The sequence below is a fragment of the Phalacrocorax carbo genome, chromosome 17 (assembly GCF_963921805.1).
Source record: "Phalacrocorax carbo chromosome 17, bPhaCar2.1, whole genome shotgun sequence".
NCBI classification, from domain to species: domain Eukaryota; kingdom Metazoa; phylum Chordata; class Aves; order Suliformes; family Phalacrocoracidae; genus Phalacrocorax; species Phalacrocorax carbo.
In genome coordinates, this window is record NC_087529.1 from 9,775,952 (window position 1) to 9,792,337 (window position 16,386).

Here is a 16,386-nt window from a genome sequence, read left to right on the forward strand (position 1 = left end):
TCAGGCCCAGCGTGCGACCCACAACAGCAAACATCTTGCAAGGTGATCACTGAAATACCATTTTCCCCACCGTTTCAGGAGTTTCCCTAGAATAAAATCAGATTTCCCTTATGGGAAACACTTCTGACACCAAGTGATGCAGGGAGGGTAACAGCACGGTGCCCACTGCGGGGGATCATGGCGAGCATCATGCCTGGGCTTTAAGCCATAATTCTATATTGTAAACTCTTTTTTTTTTTTTCCTGCCTTTAATTTCTTTTTCCGTATGCAAGGAAAGGGAAATGGATGGGCAAAACAAGGGACGCATCCGATTCCCAGACTTTGCCAACAGGCAGGAAAAAGGGCCCAAAAAAGCAGTGAAAAGAGTAAGAAAAACCCTAAAATACCCCCAGCAGGGAGAGCAGCCCCCCCCTCCTGTGACACAAAGCAGAAACCCAGGCAGGGCTGCTCTGGGATCCTTCCACCATCCCGCAAGACACCGGGCAGCATAAATTGTTATTTTAACTGGCTGCCTTTCCCAGGGCTGGCTGCGCTGGAAGGATCCCATCCCGGAGGGAAGTCTGCTCTGCTTCACCCCCGGTGACAGCCGGCACCGCTGCGCATCCCCAGCACTCCGCAAAACTGCCGGATTGCACAACCAGGAAAGGCTTTGCCGGGTGGTTTGAAAGCAAGCTCAGCCCATCACCTGCTTGGTGTAAATCCCGCCTGGGAATGAAGGCATGAAGCCTTGCCACAGTTGCACTTGAGCTGCAGGAGTGTAAAAAACCCAGTGTTTGCAAACTAACCCCCGGTGTTTTAGCGTTATCTGGGATGACAAACACTCAAAGCCTAAAGGTGCTAATGCTAGCCGATGTTCACAGAGGACAAAGCGTAGTTATCTACATGCCTCGACTTTGTATTACTTAAATTAACCCACACATCTTTGCTTTTACATGCAGCTTCACGCCTGAGCTTCCTGACCGCTGCTGCACCCCTGAAGGCTGTCCTGCACCTCACCTCTCGCCCAGGCTCCAACCACACACCGGGGCAGGACACGGCCCGTGAAGAGCAGGACCTTCAGGGTGCAGTTAAAGGGACTTTCTGAGGTTGCTTCAGCTTCTTGAGAAGAAGCCGGGCTTCAGCCAAGGTGCCACCTGTACCTGCCCTGGCTCCGCTTTGCCTGCTGGAGCCCAGCCTGGCTGGAGGGGAGGCTGGACCCACGGGCACCATGTCCTATTGCAGCAAGACGGGGAGATAAGGCCGCCACCGAACTGAACTAGCCCTTTACTAAAAAGCCCCATAGTGTAAATCCGCCCGCAGCCACGCGCTCGAACCGCGGCGGGGCAGCCCCATCGCAGGGGGGGCTCACCGGCCCCGGCCGCAGCAAGAGGGGCCGGGGCGAAGGCGAGGGCAGGCCGGCAGAGCGGCAGCTTGCACGCCCCAACCGCCCACGCACGGAAATCGCGCCCGCGGGCGGGTGCAGCTGCGGCAGGCGTGCGAGCCCGCCGGGCTGCGGCAACCGGCGCCTCCGGCTGCACCGAGCGCCCGCCACCCAGGGGAAACAGCAATTAACCGTGCCTTGAAAAGCACCTTGCGGGTGCAGGCGCGGCACTGGGAACATCCCCATCCTCGTGCTGGGACTGAGCTCTGCTTTGCACCGCGACCCACTCCCAGGGGTGGGCTCCTCCCCGTGCCCTCCATCATCCCCAAGGAGCCAGGCCCAAAGCCACAGCTGCTTGTCCTCCCATGTCCTTCCGTCCCGAGTGAAGGCGGCAGCGGCCCTGGCATGCCATGGGTGGGGGAAGCACCTCCGGCCCCCATCACCTTATTTGCTTACCGCCTCGCAGCTGCTTCTTCCTGCGCGCCAGGCAGGTTTTGGTTACGCTGGCTGCCGGCGACAGCCGCTCGCTCAGGGCTGCTTCAAAACGTGGCAGGAAGATAAAAGGAACGAGATACAGCCCCCAATCCCATGGCAAACACCGGCGGTTTGTTGTTCCTGTAACTCCCCAGGGCTCGTCCCTGCTCGAGCTCTGCCCCATGTTTGCAAAAGCCCTTTGCCCCTCCTGGCCGGGGGACCCACAGCCCCAAAAATCAGCAAATTTGGGGCCAGAGGAAGCACTGGGGATGGCAGCAGCCCGGGGTGGGCAAGGGCTGGCAGGGCAGCACATGCGGATGGTTAGCAGAGGTTTAAGGAGCAGAAACGTCCTCGCTGTTTTCCAGGTGGTGCTTTAGGGTGAAATGATCCAGCAGGTATTCTGGCTGGCACCTGGACACCGTAAGTGGCTGGCAATAAAATCAGCCCCCAAAATTTCTGGTTTGGGTTGCAGGGCTTCCCGTGGCAGTCAGGGCTCTGGACCAACTGCTCGTCCTACCCTCACGCTGCTCTTCCAAACCCATCGGTATTGGGCCCAGCCCAACACCACCATCCCTCCAGGATGGCGACAGGGTCCCAGGGGAGAACGGGTGCATTCGGGCACCCACAGCCCCCAGTTGTGGTTGGAGGGGAGAAGCTGAAAGGTTCATCTGTCCCCTTTCTGGCCAGATAAGCTTATCTCTGCAGGTCAGGGAATAGGAAACACCATTATCCCGGATATGCTCCTCAATGGCAGCAAAACACTGTGCAACCCAGGCCTGCCATACCTCCTTTTCCCCCGGAAAATCAGCACGTCCCCGTGCTGAAGGATAAGCCGCCACCACCGCGTCCTGCTGCCCGGGGGGAGAGAACCAGGGATGGAGTTGGGAGCGTGGCACTGGGCCGATGGTCCAAGGAGCTGAGTAAAACAAATATGGAAAAAACCTGCCCATCCCACTCCAAACTTCCTTTATTCTTGGAAACAGCTCATCCCCAAAATGTTGGATAGCTCAAGCTTCCCTCCGCCGCGGTGCGGGGGGTCCCAGCGCCAAGCATCCTCCTCCTGTGCCACGGCAAGAAGCAAATTGCTTCCCTGTTGATAACCCAGCTTTTCTTCATGCTATGAAAATAAGGGGAGAAGATTTCACCCGTTTTGCCCCCAAAAATGAGCTACCAGCTAGGCTTGCAGCTCTGGTACCCACATGGCGTTTGCAAGAATAAAGTCTTGGAGAAACACAGGGAAAAACCCTGGGAAAACAGGGATGTGAGTGGTGGCCTTGTCCCCCCACCCCTGTCCCCACTGGAACCCACAGCGGATCCCTGGGCTCGCTTTGGGAGTGGGAGGGAGCGGGGCAGAGGAAACCCACAGCTCCAGCCTGGGATGGATTATTTGAGCAAACTAAAAGCAGTGGTTTGTTCCCTCCTGCACCAACGCAGTGGAAAGAATTTCCAGCTCTGGCTCCCGGGTGGAAAAGCTAAAAATCTGTGTTTAAATAGTAACAGGTTTTGGAAAAAGAAAAAAAAAAAAAACAACCACCACCACAGGAGCTTAAATAAAATAAAGCTTAAGCTGGGGTGGCTTATTTTAGTTTTGGGGTTGTGTTGAGGATTTTTTTAGCTTCTCCTTATCCCTGCTTTGAGCAGACCCTTTCCATAATCTCAGGGAAAAGCGAGGGAGAGACTCTGCTGCTTTTGGGAAACTTCTGCCAGAATTGCCACAACCCCAACCCAAAGGGCACGCCGCAATATCAGTATATCCTCTTCTCGCACCTTACAGATATCATCTTATTTCCTCCTTTTTTGCTCTAAAACTATTTTTTCAGCTAATTTCCTATTGACACCACAGTGGTTACTGTGAAATAAATAGGGGATTTTTGCCCAGCAATGGTTTTTCACCCTTTAGGGCTCCGCTGGAGCTTCCTGCCCTCGGCCGCTCGGCTTTCGGCTCCCCCCCGCATCACGACCACGATGCCCAGATGCCAAACCCCCTCTGACCCAACATGGTGGCACAAAAGCACCATCCAGGCCAGAGGAAAATGCTATGGTGAATTTGTAACCCATGACAGACCACCACAAATAGGCCACTCGCAGCAACTTCGACACCCGGCGACAGAAAATGTGATAACATTTTCCTGGCAGTGCCGGAGAATGGTTTAGGAAACCAAACCGCGGATTGGTGGTGCCAGGAGCCCTGGCGATGCCCCACGCTGCCGGGTCACCCCAGCCACCCATCCCTGCCTGGCCCTGGAAAAACATGCATGGCCCCAGCAGGCTTCAAATGTCCCCTGGGAGGAATTTCAGCACCGAAAACTGGGTTGTACCTTTCAGCTGAATTCTACAAGACCTGGGGAAGAGCAAAGTGGAACTGTGTTTGGGTTTTTTTTCCCCTTCCCTAAAAAAAAAAAAGAAAAAAAAAAGAAAAAAATGGATATTGGGGCTGAAAGGCAGGTAAGAAAATGAGACTAGGATGCATTTTCAAAATAGAATGTGTTTGCTCCTAGAGGACAGATGCTGCTCAGCACAAAGCAAAAGGCTGCTGTGGCTCGGTGGGGGGAATAGCATCCCCCAAACTTGCCACCCCAAGGATCTGGTGAGTGTTTACACTGGGCTGAGCATCTTTGGTTTTTGTAAGGCTGTAAGCAACCACTGAGGACATCACACTTGCTTAGTATGCAAAATAAAGCAATAAAATAAATAGTAATTAATAATTATAAGTAATTAATAAGATAGTAATAAAAATTAATAAGTAATAATAGTAAATAATAAATACTAATAAATGTAACTGAAGTATTCCACTAGCCAAGTGCTGTAGAAAATGTGGGTGGCTCCTGGTTGCTGCATCCAGCACCGCCAAGCAGCTCAGGTGCATCCCCCGGCAGCATCCCTGCTCAGGGGACGTTTCTCCCACTGCTCTGTGGGGCTCAGGGACCAGCCGGTCCAGGGGCTCTCGGCATTAAAGCACTCGGTATCTGCAGGGGAAGGCAGGCAGGGGAGGGGTTACCTTCCTCCCCGGCATAACCCCAGCTTTTTCCCCACTGCAGGGTGCCCACCTCAGTGTGCGACACCAAACCCTCCCATCCCGGACCCTACCCTCAGCGGGAGGGGAAGCACTTTGACATCCCACCCCACCTCCCGCGTTAACCTGCCGGCACAAAACAACATAAACCATCCTCCCTTTCCCCTAACAAGGGGCTCACTCTGCAGCACTCGTGGCACGGCACAGCAATTAATTTGCTTCGCCGCTTTTTTTTGCTCGACATCTTGCACTTGGCAGGTTTGGGGTTGAATTGCCACCGTGTGGACCCAACTCCTGGGACGCTTGTAAGAGCTGTCCCACAGGAGTTTGCAAGATGAACCCCCCAAAAAGCATAGGCCCAAATCAGTAACCTCAATTAAGAAAGGAAAAAAAAAAGAAAAAAACCCACAAGGTATCGCTTTTAAATCCAAGCGGCATTTTCTCCCCTTCCTTGCCAAGACGGAGAAGCTGCTCGCTCTCTCTACTCCAAAAGCTGGGGTTTCAGTCGATAATTCAGTCGATCCTGCTGCCACCTGTAGCTGAGCCTCAGTGCCTGAGCTGGGCTGGGTATTTATGGGTCAGGAAAACCTGAGCTTTGCACGCCGGGTTGGAAGGAGAAGCTGCCCCAAGCTCGGGGCCAAAGTGAGCCGACGCCATCCCAAAAGCGCAGAGCTCTGGAGCGGGTTGGGGCTTGGATTTTTTTATTATTATTATCTGCTTGTTTTCTGGAGGAAATGCCTCTGCCACGGCAAACCTTTGAAATTCAAAGTTTGACTAGCACATCTCAACCCATCTCCCATCTGCCAGTAAATAAAATCAGCCCGATAAAAAGCAGCTAGTGTATCTGCGGGGCGGTACATCCTCTGCCCCGACCCACATGGGTGCTGGTGAGCTGATTTTCAACTCAATTAACTCAAACTGAGATTATTATTATGAATTTTTTTTTTTTATGGAACTTCTTGCCCTGGCTGACCTGGCTCCCCACACACACACACTTGCTTTTTCTGGTATCTGTTCTCAGAGCACGATCTATTTTCAGCAATCCTCTTGGATGGGTTTTCATGGAAAATGAAGTGTACACTGCCCTTAGTTTAGATTATATCAGAAGAAAAAAATTTCTGTAGGATAGAAAAGATCTGTTCTTCTGGATGGGGAAAAGGGGCTAGTTGGACAATTAATACTTTTCATGGATGAACTCTCTGGGGATCACACATCTCTCTGTAGCTGAAGCAGTTCCTTTCCTGGAGTGAGTTACTCAGAGATCCCTGGAAACATGAGTCCCATCTAGGCTTTTTCCGTAATCTCCTTCCAACTATGTATAATATCTGTCTGCGTGTCTATAAGAATGAAATAGTTTTAATATATATAGGTATATATACATACATACCTACATATGTTCGTGTATAAGGATGAAATACATATTTGTACATATACATGATACCTATATACATTTTTGTATATGGATAGAATATTTTATATTTATATATGTATATATACATAGATACCTATATATGTTTATGTCAAAAAGGGTGAAAAGGGAAGAATAATTTGAATTGGGCTTTTATCAATAAAAAGAGGAGCCCCAAACAGGCCTGAGCCAGCACTGCAGAGCAGCCCCATCTCCTCCCGGGTCACTGCAGGACTCCCCTCCGGAGGGGAGCAGGCCAAAACCCTACTGCCCCTCTGATGGGCTTTCCATTTATCTGAAGGCGACAGAGGGTCCCTCATCTCCAAATCATGCAAAAGCACAGAAAACCATCAAAAACCCAAGGGACACGGTGTTCCCAGGGGAACCCTCTGCAGTGGCCGGAGCGGGAGGGCCAGGGACACAGCTCCATCGCTTCCCCCCTCCCACCCCGCACTGCTGAGCTGGCCTTTTTTATTTTTATTTCTCCACTCATTCCCCACATTTTCCTTATTTTAGACTGTCTGTCGACTTGGAGGTCGCAAAATGAAAAAAGAAAGTAGAAACAGGCAGGTAAATGACGGGTTATCCTGACCTCAGCTGCCCAACTCCCAGGGACGGGTGCTGCCTGCTCGGCAAAATCCAGCTAAGCCGATGTCTTACAGGGCAAATCCCTGGAGATTTGGCCATCACCTGCTGCTGGAGGGGCCAGAGTCACTGCTCAGCTAATTGAGTTCCTCCTCAAGGATCTCTGTGCTTTTGCTCCCCATGGCGAAGGAAGCAGAAGAGAGAATCTCCCCCACCCACTCATCCTTCCCAAAAAATAGCTGATTTTGACCAGTAACAAATGCAAGAAAAACTGTTTCCAAACCAGAAGAAAAAAAACAAAACCACACATAATAAAGCAAATATATAACATACAGAACACAGCCCTTGCATTTGCTCAGAGGGCGGCTCTGCAAGGACCCCAAGGATTTTCCCCAATGAGTGGAGAAGAAAGAAACAAATCAAACCAAACACGCCCAAGGATTTTGGCCTTCCATCCCCTCAGGAGGGCATGGACTGGCTCCCAGCATAAGGGACAACTTTCCCACCCCGCTTATGGGAGCGGTATGGCCACGGCCGGTGGCTTTGGGAGCCTCACGGATGCGCTGGAGGTGGTTTTACCAGGATGGAGCAAAACCCATCAGTGCCAGGGCTGTCCCTGGCACCGCGCCCCCCACCGCTCCTGCAGCCGCCCGACACAACCCTGCCCGTCGGCCTGAATTAACTCGCATCCCTTCCCCGCCTCCCCCCGACCGCTCGTTTAAAATACACGTAGTGGCTAAATAGCAGGAAACACCCAAAACAAAAATACTGTGGACCGGAACCCAGGGGCACAGGGGACACGCAAGAGCAAGAAGCGGATTTCCTCCCCAGAACATCACACCTCTGATGCTGACGGTGACCCTGCCACGGGGCCAGGCTGGGCCATCAGCGCGGTGTCCCTCATCCTCAGGTGCCTTCACCCTTCAGCCCTGCAGAGCCCGAGACGGGCTCAGACCTGTTAGCTCTTGACAGGGAAGAAATAGCTTATTATTGTCTGGTTTTTGCTTCCTCTCCATAAAGGGACCTTTTATCCAATGATGTCCCACAGTGACTTGCAAATGTTGGGGGGGGGGGGGGGGGGGAGGGGGGTATTACATATATATATATATATATATAAAAATCTCAAATGGTGTATATAGATATATATGTAATCTCAAATGGGTGATTATATATACACATATATAAATAATCTCAAGTGGCTTCATGTGGGAGCACAGGTGACAAAGCCAGGACCTCCATCAGTATATCCAGAAGGTTGCTGAACATTTAAAGTTTAGGAGAATTTTGATGATCAGAGCGGAGACACTACATTTAGGCGTACTATAGGTCTAGACTTCAAAAAGAGGTACAAAATTTCAGATTTCAGCCACCACGAGCCACAGAGAGATGCCATTGCGTGCCCTGAAGAAGCCTGATGCCTGAGAACGTGTTGGACCAGGCGGCACATGGGCACGGACCCCGTCCCCGGAGGTAGACGGGGCTGCTACCAAAACACAGCCTGACCCCAGACTTACCACCTCTGCGGGTGAGAAAGAGAAAAGGCTGTTACAGTGATAATGAGCAGCCAAACCTCAAAACCTGGGAGGTTCCCACAAAAAAACTAGCAAATACTAGTTATACACATGAGGTTAGTTGCTAGCAAGGATTAATTCAACTTCTTTTCAAAAGAGCACCACTTTGGACTCAAATCTGACCTTCCTTTCACAAGATGACTGGCTCAACTCCGGTAAATCACCCACCTCGGAAAAGACCCATTAGCGTTAATTGTGTTAATCCTAGCAGGAATAACAAGTCTCCTGTCCCAGCATTGCTCATCACCGCCCGCGCGGTCATTGCTCAGACGCTGGCGGAGCAGGCAGCTGCCTGCAGCCCTGCCTGTGAGGGGTTAACCGCCCACGGAGGAGCCTCTGGCGCACGCTCACGTCATGGAAATACTCAAGTAACCACAATTTTCTCTATTGCTTTTTGGCTCTGGTTCTTCAACATTTCTACACTTCTAGCCCAGATCTCTGCTACCTGTTTTCCAGCAAGGTAATTGGTACAGACAGCAGCTCAACCAGGCAGTCGGTAATTTTTTTTTAATATAGGTTACTGTTATACTTTCTACCTCCAATACTACCAACACTGAGATATAAAAAATGATCATGAGTCACAATACCAGGGAAAAAAAAAAAAAATCAGATGCACAGTAATAAGTGGAGGTGGGATGGGGGGTTGGTGCTTTCTCAGTTTTGCTGGGTATTAATACTGCACCAGGTTGGACTGAGCCCCAGACAGCTCTGCCCTGCTGCTGCCTGCCCACCCAGCCCACCCACAGTGGCTGTGGCCCCCTCTCCTCTATCCCTCCCACCTTCCCCAGTCCTCCCACCATCCCCAGCATCAGCTGTTTCTCCTGCCCAAGGTGTACCAGCTAACCAGGAGAGACTGCCCTCGTTGCCTTCAGCCCATCTAAGATGCAAAGGGAGGTCCTCCATGAATGCTACGTGAGAACCAGGGGAACGGGAGGGAAAAAGAGGGGAAAAAAAATAAAAAAGAAAGGCAAGATAAAAAAGGCAAGCAGAAAACCCCATCCCTCTCCTGATAATCACAGCCTGCCTTAATGCTTCCACCGTGTAATTGAGACGACGAGCACCAGCAACGCTCCCGGAAAACATCAGCCCAGCGGCTTGGCTCCTGGTCCCCATCCCGCTCCCAAGCGCCTCCCCCTCCAGACCACTCTGCCAGCCGGTTACTGAACTAACCCACATCAAACCAGCCAGCCCTGGAGACAACGTCCTCCTCTTCACACCACCACTGGTTGTGATTAGCGGATCGAGCCAATGCGCCGGGCGGGGAGCACTGCCCCGCGTGCCGGGGCCGCCCAAGCGCCCTAACAGGCTTTCCCCAGGGGAGAAAAATAAATAGGAGCTTTAGAACATCCCTGCGCAATGCCAGCACCCAGACACCCAGCCTGACCCGCCGAAAGAGGTTTGCCATTCTGCTTTTACTGCCCTAATTCCCCATGGAGTACAGCTCAGGTGGTGCTCGTAACTTCTTAATACTCCTTTTAATAGCCCTGGAAACATTAATGGGGATGGGGCATCCACTGACCCGCCAGGTGAGCTCAAGGAGCCATGAGAAGGACTTTGTGGCTAGCCTGGACACAGTGATGCTCGCAGGGAGGAGCCCCTTCTCCAGGAGCGGGACTGGGCTAGCTGGGAGAGAGGCACAGGATGCAAACACTCGACATCTGGCTCATGGTTTACAAAGAATAACCTTAACATGTTGGAGGGGCACCAGCATCCCAACCGACTCTGCAAATGCTGCACCTAGGAGAAAAATCAAAGCTGGCTCCTCCGGAAGTTTGGAAATATGAAAACGCATCACATCATCTCATTTTTCAGGACCAGGAGAATGAAAGTATCTCAGGGTGGTGTGCAGCCCCACCAGGTTTCTGATGCCTTTTGATAACCAGTTCAGATCCCCGCTGCAGATTGCCCAAGGGCAATGGGAACACTGCTCTCGGGGTGGGGTTTGTGCATCCCTCCTTGCTGTAGCTCTCCAGTGCTGCACAGGGTGGCTACCACCACCAGAAAACAACAGCCATCTGCTTTAAGTTGCCTGAAGTCACCCGTGCTCAGCCCTGCTTCACACCAGCACCTGCAGTTTTGGGCACTGGGCAGGACGTCCCGCCGGGGCGCGTGCCAGAAGCACTGCCTGGGCTGAAGATGTGCCAGGACGACCCGACCCACAGGACAGGGGTGATTTAGCAGCAGCCAGGAGCCTCCTGCTTTCACACCATCCCATTTGCAAGAGATCAAATACAGAGTGAAAAGGCAGCAACTTGGATGCTTTTCAAATTAAAATTCTCCTTGATAGGAAGAAAGCAAAAGCAACACTAGGCATCAGGTGGTGCTTTTCACTCAAGAAAAAAATGGTTTTGAGGAGAAGCTTTAAAAAGAAAAAACAAAAACAAACATACTTGCAACATAAATATCAATAGTATTTTTCAGAGATTTAGCCTGGAGGAAGATGACGATAGATATTCTACTCAATAGCTTAAAGTCAGATCTAGCAATTGGAGAAGGCTTAAAACACACAGAAAGACCAATACCACTGAAAAATCAAAGAGCGAGCAGCCACACAGCTACATGGAGACGGCGAGGACTGCACCAGGTGGGCCAAAAACTCTCCGCTCTGGGAGGAAGGTCAAAATAGGCACCTGAAATACTGGGGAAGAGGATCAGCCTGCTGTATTTGGAGGACCCCTTCCAGCCCCTTCCTGGAAACGGCGCACCCCAAGCCGGCGTCCAGGCATCCACAGTGCATTCGACTCCTCCTAAATCAGTGTTTCATAGCACCAGCTCCACCACCCCCAGCTTTAAAGCCAGCAATGAAATAAAAATATTAATGAAATAACACTTGTGCAATAGGGGAGGCCAGCCCCAGGGGTACGCATGAGACCTGCACGCAAAATCTCTTCCCACCCAGCACAGTCCCTGCCTCTCCTTGCCCTGGAAATTTTCCTTCCCTGGATCCTGCAGCACATTAAGAGGAGACATCAATTTTTCTGAACGTTGCTCTTCAGTCATAATTTTTTTTAAAGGTAGGCATGAAAGCGGGTGACCTCAGAGAACGGCACAGGGGTGAAAATCCCAAGTTTCCTCTTGTCCAATTCGAAAAATTTTGTGTAGTCTCTCCCCAAATTTGAAGGGTGCTCACAAGGTTTCAATGCCTCAGCATTTCTCCTAAGGGAAAGGATTTGGAGAGGGAGGGAAAAAAAAACGTAGCATGTTTATGAATCAGACTGTTAAGCGTGTGTTTCGGGGGTGGAAAAGGTGGGCGATGCGCAGAGGAACAGAGAGCAGAGTTAGATGAGTCAGAAAATGCTGCTTTTCCTCTCCTTACCAGCATCTCAAATATTTCAGCATGAAATAAAATTTCTAGTTTTTTTTTTTTTTTTTTAATCCTCAAGAGACGGTTGGAGCACAACCTTGGCTGGTTAGCAGCTGCCGGCAGCGAGCCCCACGTCAAGTAACGCACCGCAATTAGAGTACGCGCAGGGGTGCGTGCTTGCACACGCGTGTGCCGATGGACACACACGCACACGCAGCCCTGCGTATAGGCTAGGAAAAGGATGGAAATAAATAATGTAACAGTGGTTTTTGCCTCTGCTTCTAGCAAAGCCGGGGCTTGGACACGTGCTCGTGCTGAAGAGCAGAAAGCTCCTCGTGAATGAGCGTTGGTGGGTTTGGGGATAGAGGCAACGCATCACAGGCTGGATTTGGGCCCGGGGATGTCACCTCCTCCTGCCCAAGCAGGCTCGGGCACACACACACGCAAAAATACACACAAGGGCTCCGAGATCCTGAAATAAAGCTTACGGAGGTGCAGAGGCTGTAGCACTGCTCGCCCAGTGCTGAGGCTGCCTTGAGTAACACTTAACCAGCCATCACGTAAACACTGTTATCGTTGCGCCTTGCAGTGAGGCGGGAGAGGTTCTGAAGAGCATCGCGTAGCGTGCTGGGGGTCAGCCCCAGCGGTGGCGAGGGTAAAGGAGGGGATGGGCGAAACCCCGAGGAGGGCTGGCGGGCAGGGTCTCATCCTGCCCAGTGCTGTTTCCAACCGCAGACAGCAGCGGGGCTTTTGCTTTGGAGTCAGAAGAGATGAAATGCAAGAAGAGATAAACGCCCCTATACTGCAAACAGCCGAGCACTTGACTCCGCTGACATTCACAGTCCATTTAGGTTACTGATGAAGCAAATAAAATTATGCATATGCATTAATGCTGGCAATATCCTGCCTGAAATGTATCCTCATTTACACATGGAAATCCATTTAGAAGAGCAAAATCAGAGCTATATTTAAAACAGAAAATCACTTGACTGTCCGCGGGGCAACTCCCATTTATGTCTGTCATTCCTTGGCAAAACTGAAATAATTTCAGGGTAAATCGTGCCCCTGGTTTTACATTTAGAAAGAAAACGTTTGCACCCCTGCATCCTCCTGCTCAGTCCATTATAAATTAAGAGATGCACATTTTTTGGTTTAATATTTATTTTTTAAGTGTTGTGGTCTGAAAGCAACCTGTGGAGCTCAGTGCTGGCAGATGGGAGAGGGCGTAGGGGAGCGTCTGCCCAGCACACACAGAGCACCACAAAGTGTTTATTAGTTAGAATTGACTTGGGAGATCCGGGAGCCTTTTGAAAATCGCCATGGTGAGACCTAAATGTTCTGCGGCTTCTCCAGTTTCCTTGGCAAATGAAATGGCCATGCCGACAGTGCTGATGACAGACCTGAAGCTAGAACAAGAGCTCTTCCTAATGGAGAAATATCTTCTTCCAGTCCAGTAATCTATATCTCACTGCCTGGCTGCCAAGCCACGAACTGGAGATATTAAATAATCAGTATTGCTCTCTGTTTCCTCCTGCAAATGTAAATGTGAGCACTGGAACTGAAAAAGCAATTTTAGGCTCCAAAATAATACCCCCGCCAAAAAAATATACATTTTTTTAATATAAAACATGCCAATGGCCACTGCTTCTCTGGAGCTCATTGCCGCTCCTATTTTTGAAATGCATCAACACAATAAAAAGCAGACAGCAGCACTCTGAAGTACGTCGGGAGGCAGTTTTTAAGAAAGATGATGTATTTTAGATTGTGATTCATGACCACACTGGCAGTTTGATTTCAGGTTTAGAAGGAAGTGAATGAACGTGAGACAGGAGGGTGCAAAAAGTGAAACTAGCTGGAGCTGCAGATCTGCTCTGCGCTTCAAGCCATGCAAGATTTGAATTTTCTTCCCCCTTTTGCGTGAGTTCAAGCAAGTCACAAAACTGCCCCACACTTCCGCTGCTGGAGCTTAATTTAAGCCTAAATCAAAATGCAATTTAATATGGGCCATCTTCAAGACCGGCGCTCTGGTGCAAGCCCCTCTCACCATCCCGCGCTGCTCCCCGCAGCAGCTCTCCGGAACAGGGCACCCACGGGTACCCCAGCACGGTCGGGGAGGTCGGCTCCTGCTGCCGCAGCACAGCCTGCAAGTTCTTGCCATGCTGGAAAAAGGCTATTTGCTTGATATCAAGGTTTTCAACCAAAACAAAAAAATCCAAACAAACCACACAGGCTCCCATTCTGCATGATTTTCAGATGTACTAACCTGTCCACATCTCATCCACACCACAATAAAAACATAAATAATGCACAAAAATGGCAAAATTTCATAGTTCTTAAAAATCTTCAACCACATTTTCATGGATAGTTGGACCGCTCACGTTACTGCTCTCACTGTCTGTGCACAGCACTGTGAGCTGTATTGTACAGGAGGTGCAGAGCTCTGCTGTGAAGGCAAAAGCCACGGGACATCCCAAAGTAAGAAGCTCTTGCGAATCAACAGCCTGCAAGAAACCCAACACTGGACTGTATGGGAACCATAGAGAGAGGCAAGCCAGAGCCAGTGCTTGCAAGAGGGGAAAAAAAAAAAGCTAAAAGACAAAGTAATTGCCACCACTAACTCTTTGCTTTGCACCTACACCATAGGTCTGAGCTACCTTTTCAAGGCAGAGAGCCCAGTGCACCGAGCAGCCAACGTGCCTGACTCAGCAGTGATGATTCACTGGGCAAACAGGAGGTTAAAGCCACCAGTGATGCCTGTAGGTGACACACTACTGTACGTAGAGGCCACCCGTACAGGCCATGACCCCTACGTACCCCTGGGGTTGAGGGATGGCACAGAAACGTTAGGAGCAATTATACCTTGAAACCAGACCAGCACACCTCTTTGTTAAGGACGCGTTCTGTGTTTAGGCCCCCAGAGCAGAGGGCTCACCAGATGGGTCCCCAGCTGCCCTCCTCCAAAATCGGGTCAGACCAGGGCACGTGTGACGCTCCGTTGCTTACGCCTGGTGCGGATGCTCCGTGGTAAGAGCTCACGAGTCCATCCCTGGCCACGCTGACTCGGGGAACGGAGCAGAAGCTGCCCAGTGCGGGGAGCGCTGGCGGGAAGGGGGACCCGGAGCACAGCTCAGCACACGGGACTGCTGCTCGCACGGCTTGTCTGGGGGAGGCACAGTCCTCCCCGTGAGCAAAGATGCAGAGAGCAACCCTGCCAGCATCCACTCGAGCTTTCCTTAGCCTCATACATGAGGATCAAGTGAAAAGCAGATGCAACAAGCTCCTACCTAGAAAAGGAGTTTACACGCTTATCTCCCTGCACAACTTCGAGAAAGGACTTGCTACTACAAAGCACCGGAGTAAACTCACCCTAAAACCCTCCTGTTTCCGCATGCAGGGTTAACGACCTACCTACAGCTACAGCTTGAACAATCAAAATCACTGTTTCCCCGGGTAGTTCAGGCACCCAGCGAGTCCCTCCCGTACGCACCGAGTGCATTTAAAAGACGAGTTTAAAAATCCCCCTCAGCCAACCCAAGCAGATGCCCAGCTGCTCAAAGAGGGCTCCCCGGGCTCAGCGCAGCGCAGCCGGCGCACGTCCCGTCACCCCATCTCCCCCTGCCACCCCCTCCTCTTCCGCAGCAGCACCCCGCGCCCAGGCAGGGCTGCGGTGAGCCGGGAGCGGCCCCCCCCCACCGCAACAACCCTCACCTCGATTTTGGGGCTTCCCTCTTTCACCCACAGGCAACGGAGGAACTTCCCCCTCTCTTTCCTGGCGACATATCCGTGTCCCTCCCAGCCTTCAGGCGCTCCGCCAGAGGAATTAACACCCCGCTAATTGCCGCCCGTACCCCAGTAATTAGCTCTTAATCCCCCTCATCAACAGGTGTCCCGCGGGAAATCCCCACGGCTCTGGGGGGATGCTCCGGGGGGTCCCAGGGCAGCACCCGGTCCCGGTCCCGGTGGGATGCGGGGGTCCCGGTCCCGGTCCCGGTCCCGGTCCCGGTGGGATGCGGGGGTCCCGCCAGCACTGCCCCATCCCGCCCTCCCCCCCGCCAGGTCCCCCAGCCCCTCCCGTCCCCACCGGCAGCGCCCCGCCGCACTAACCATTGGGGCCGTACTTCTCCCGGCTGCGGCGGACCTGCTCCGGGCTGAGCCCGCAGCTCTCGGTTACACCGAAGCGGCGGAGGACGTCGAGCACCGGGAGGCTGTGCGCCGCCTCCATGCCCCGGCGGCGGCCCGGCCCGGGGGGATGCTCGGGGCGGGGGGCCGGGGAGGGGGGGGTGTGCACGGAGGGCACACGGGGCGCCGCTCGCACGGCGCTGCCTCGGCACCTCTCCGCCCGCCGCGGGAAGGGGCTCCCCGCCGCCGGGCCCGCCTCCTCCCGCCGGTACCGCCCTGCTCGCCGCTTCCCCCGCCTCCCCCGGGGCCGCCGCGCCCGGCGCCGCCCCCCCGCGGGGCAGCCCCGGGGAGCGCAGCGGCGGGGAGGGGGGTCCCCGCGCTCCCCACCCGCCCCCTGGCAGCCCAGGCTGGCCCCCTCCGCGCGCGCCTCTTCCCCTCCCGCCTTTAAAATAGCTTTAAAATGATTTCCAAACTTCTCGGAAGTGGTGCTGGCGGCCAGGGAAATCCTCCGGCCGGAGGGGAAGCAGCCCCAGCTTGCTGGTTGCGCCTTCA

The 16,386-nt window shown here is 52.5% G+C and overlaps 1 protein-coding gene across 5 annotated transcripts in view; it reads right to left on the reverse strand.

Moving 5' to 3' along the window:
• Positions 1-16,087, reverse strand: part of ATP2A3 (ATPase sarcoplasmic/endoplasmic reticulum Ca2+ transporting 3) — a 60,062-nt gene extending 43,975 nt beyond the window's left edge. For 3 of the 5 annotated variants that reach the window (XM_064468313.1, XM_064468312.1, XM_064468315.1), the window contains exon 1: positions 15,820-16,087. In XM_064468313.1, the coding sequence (XP_064324383.1) occupies positions 15,820-15,937 (118 nt within the window). In that variant the 5' untranslated portion in view covers positions 15,938-16,087. Of the gene's footprint in view, positions 1-1,816; positions 1,844-15,819 lie in introns of those variants that run through there. The other 2 variants (XM_064468316.1, XM_064468317.1) reach the window with 2 other exon arrangements.
• Between the last annotated feature and the right edge of the window lie 299 nt (positions 16,088-16,386).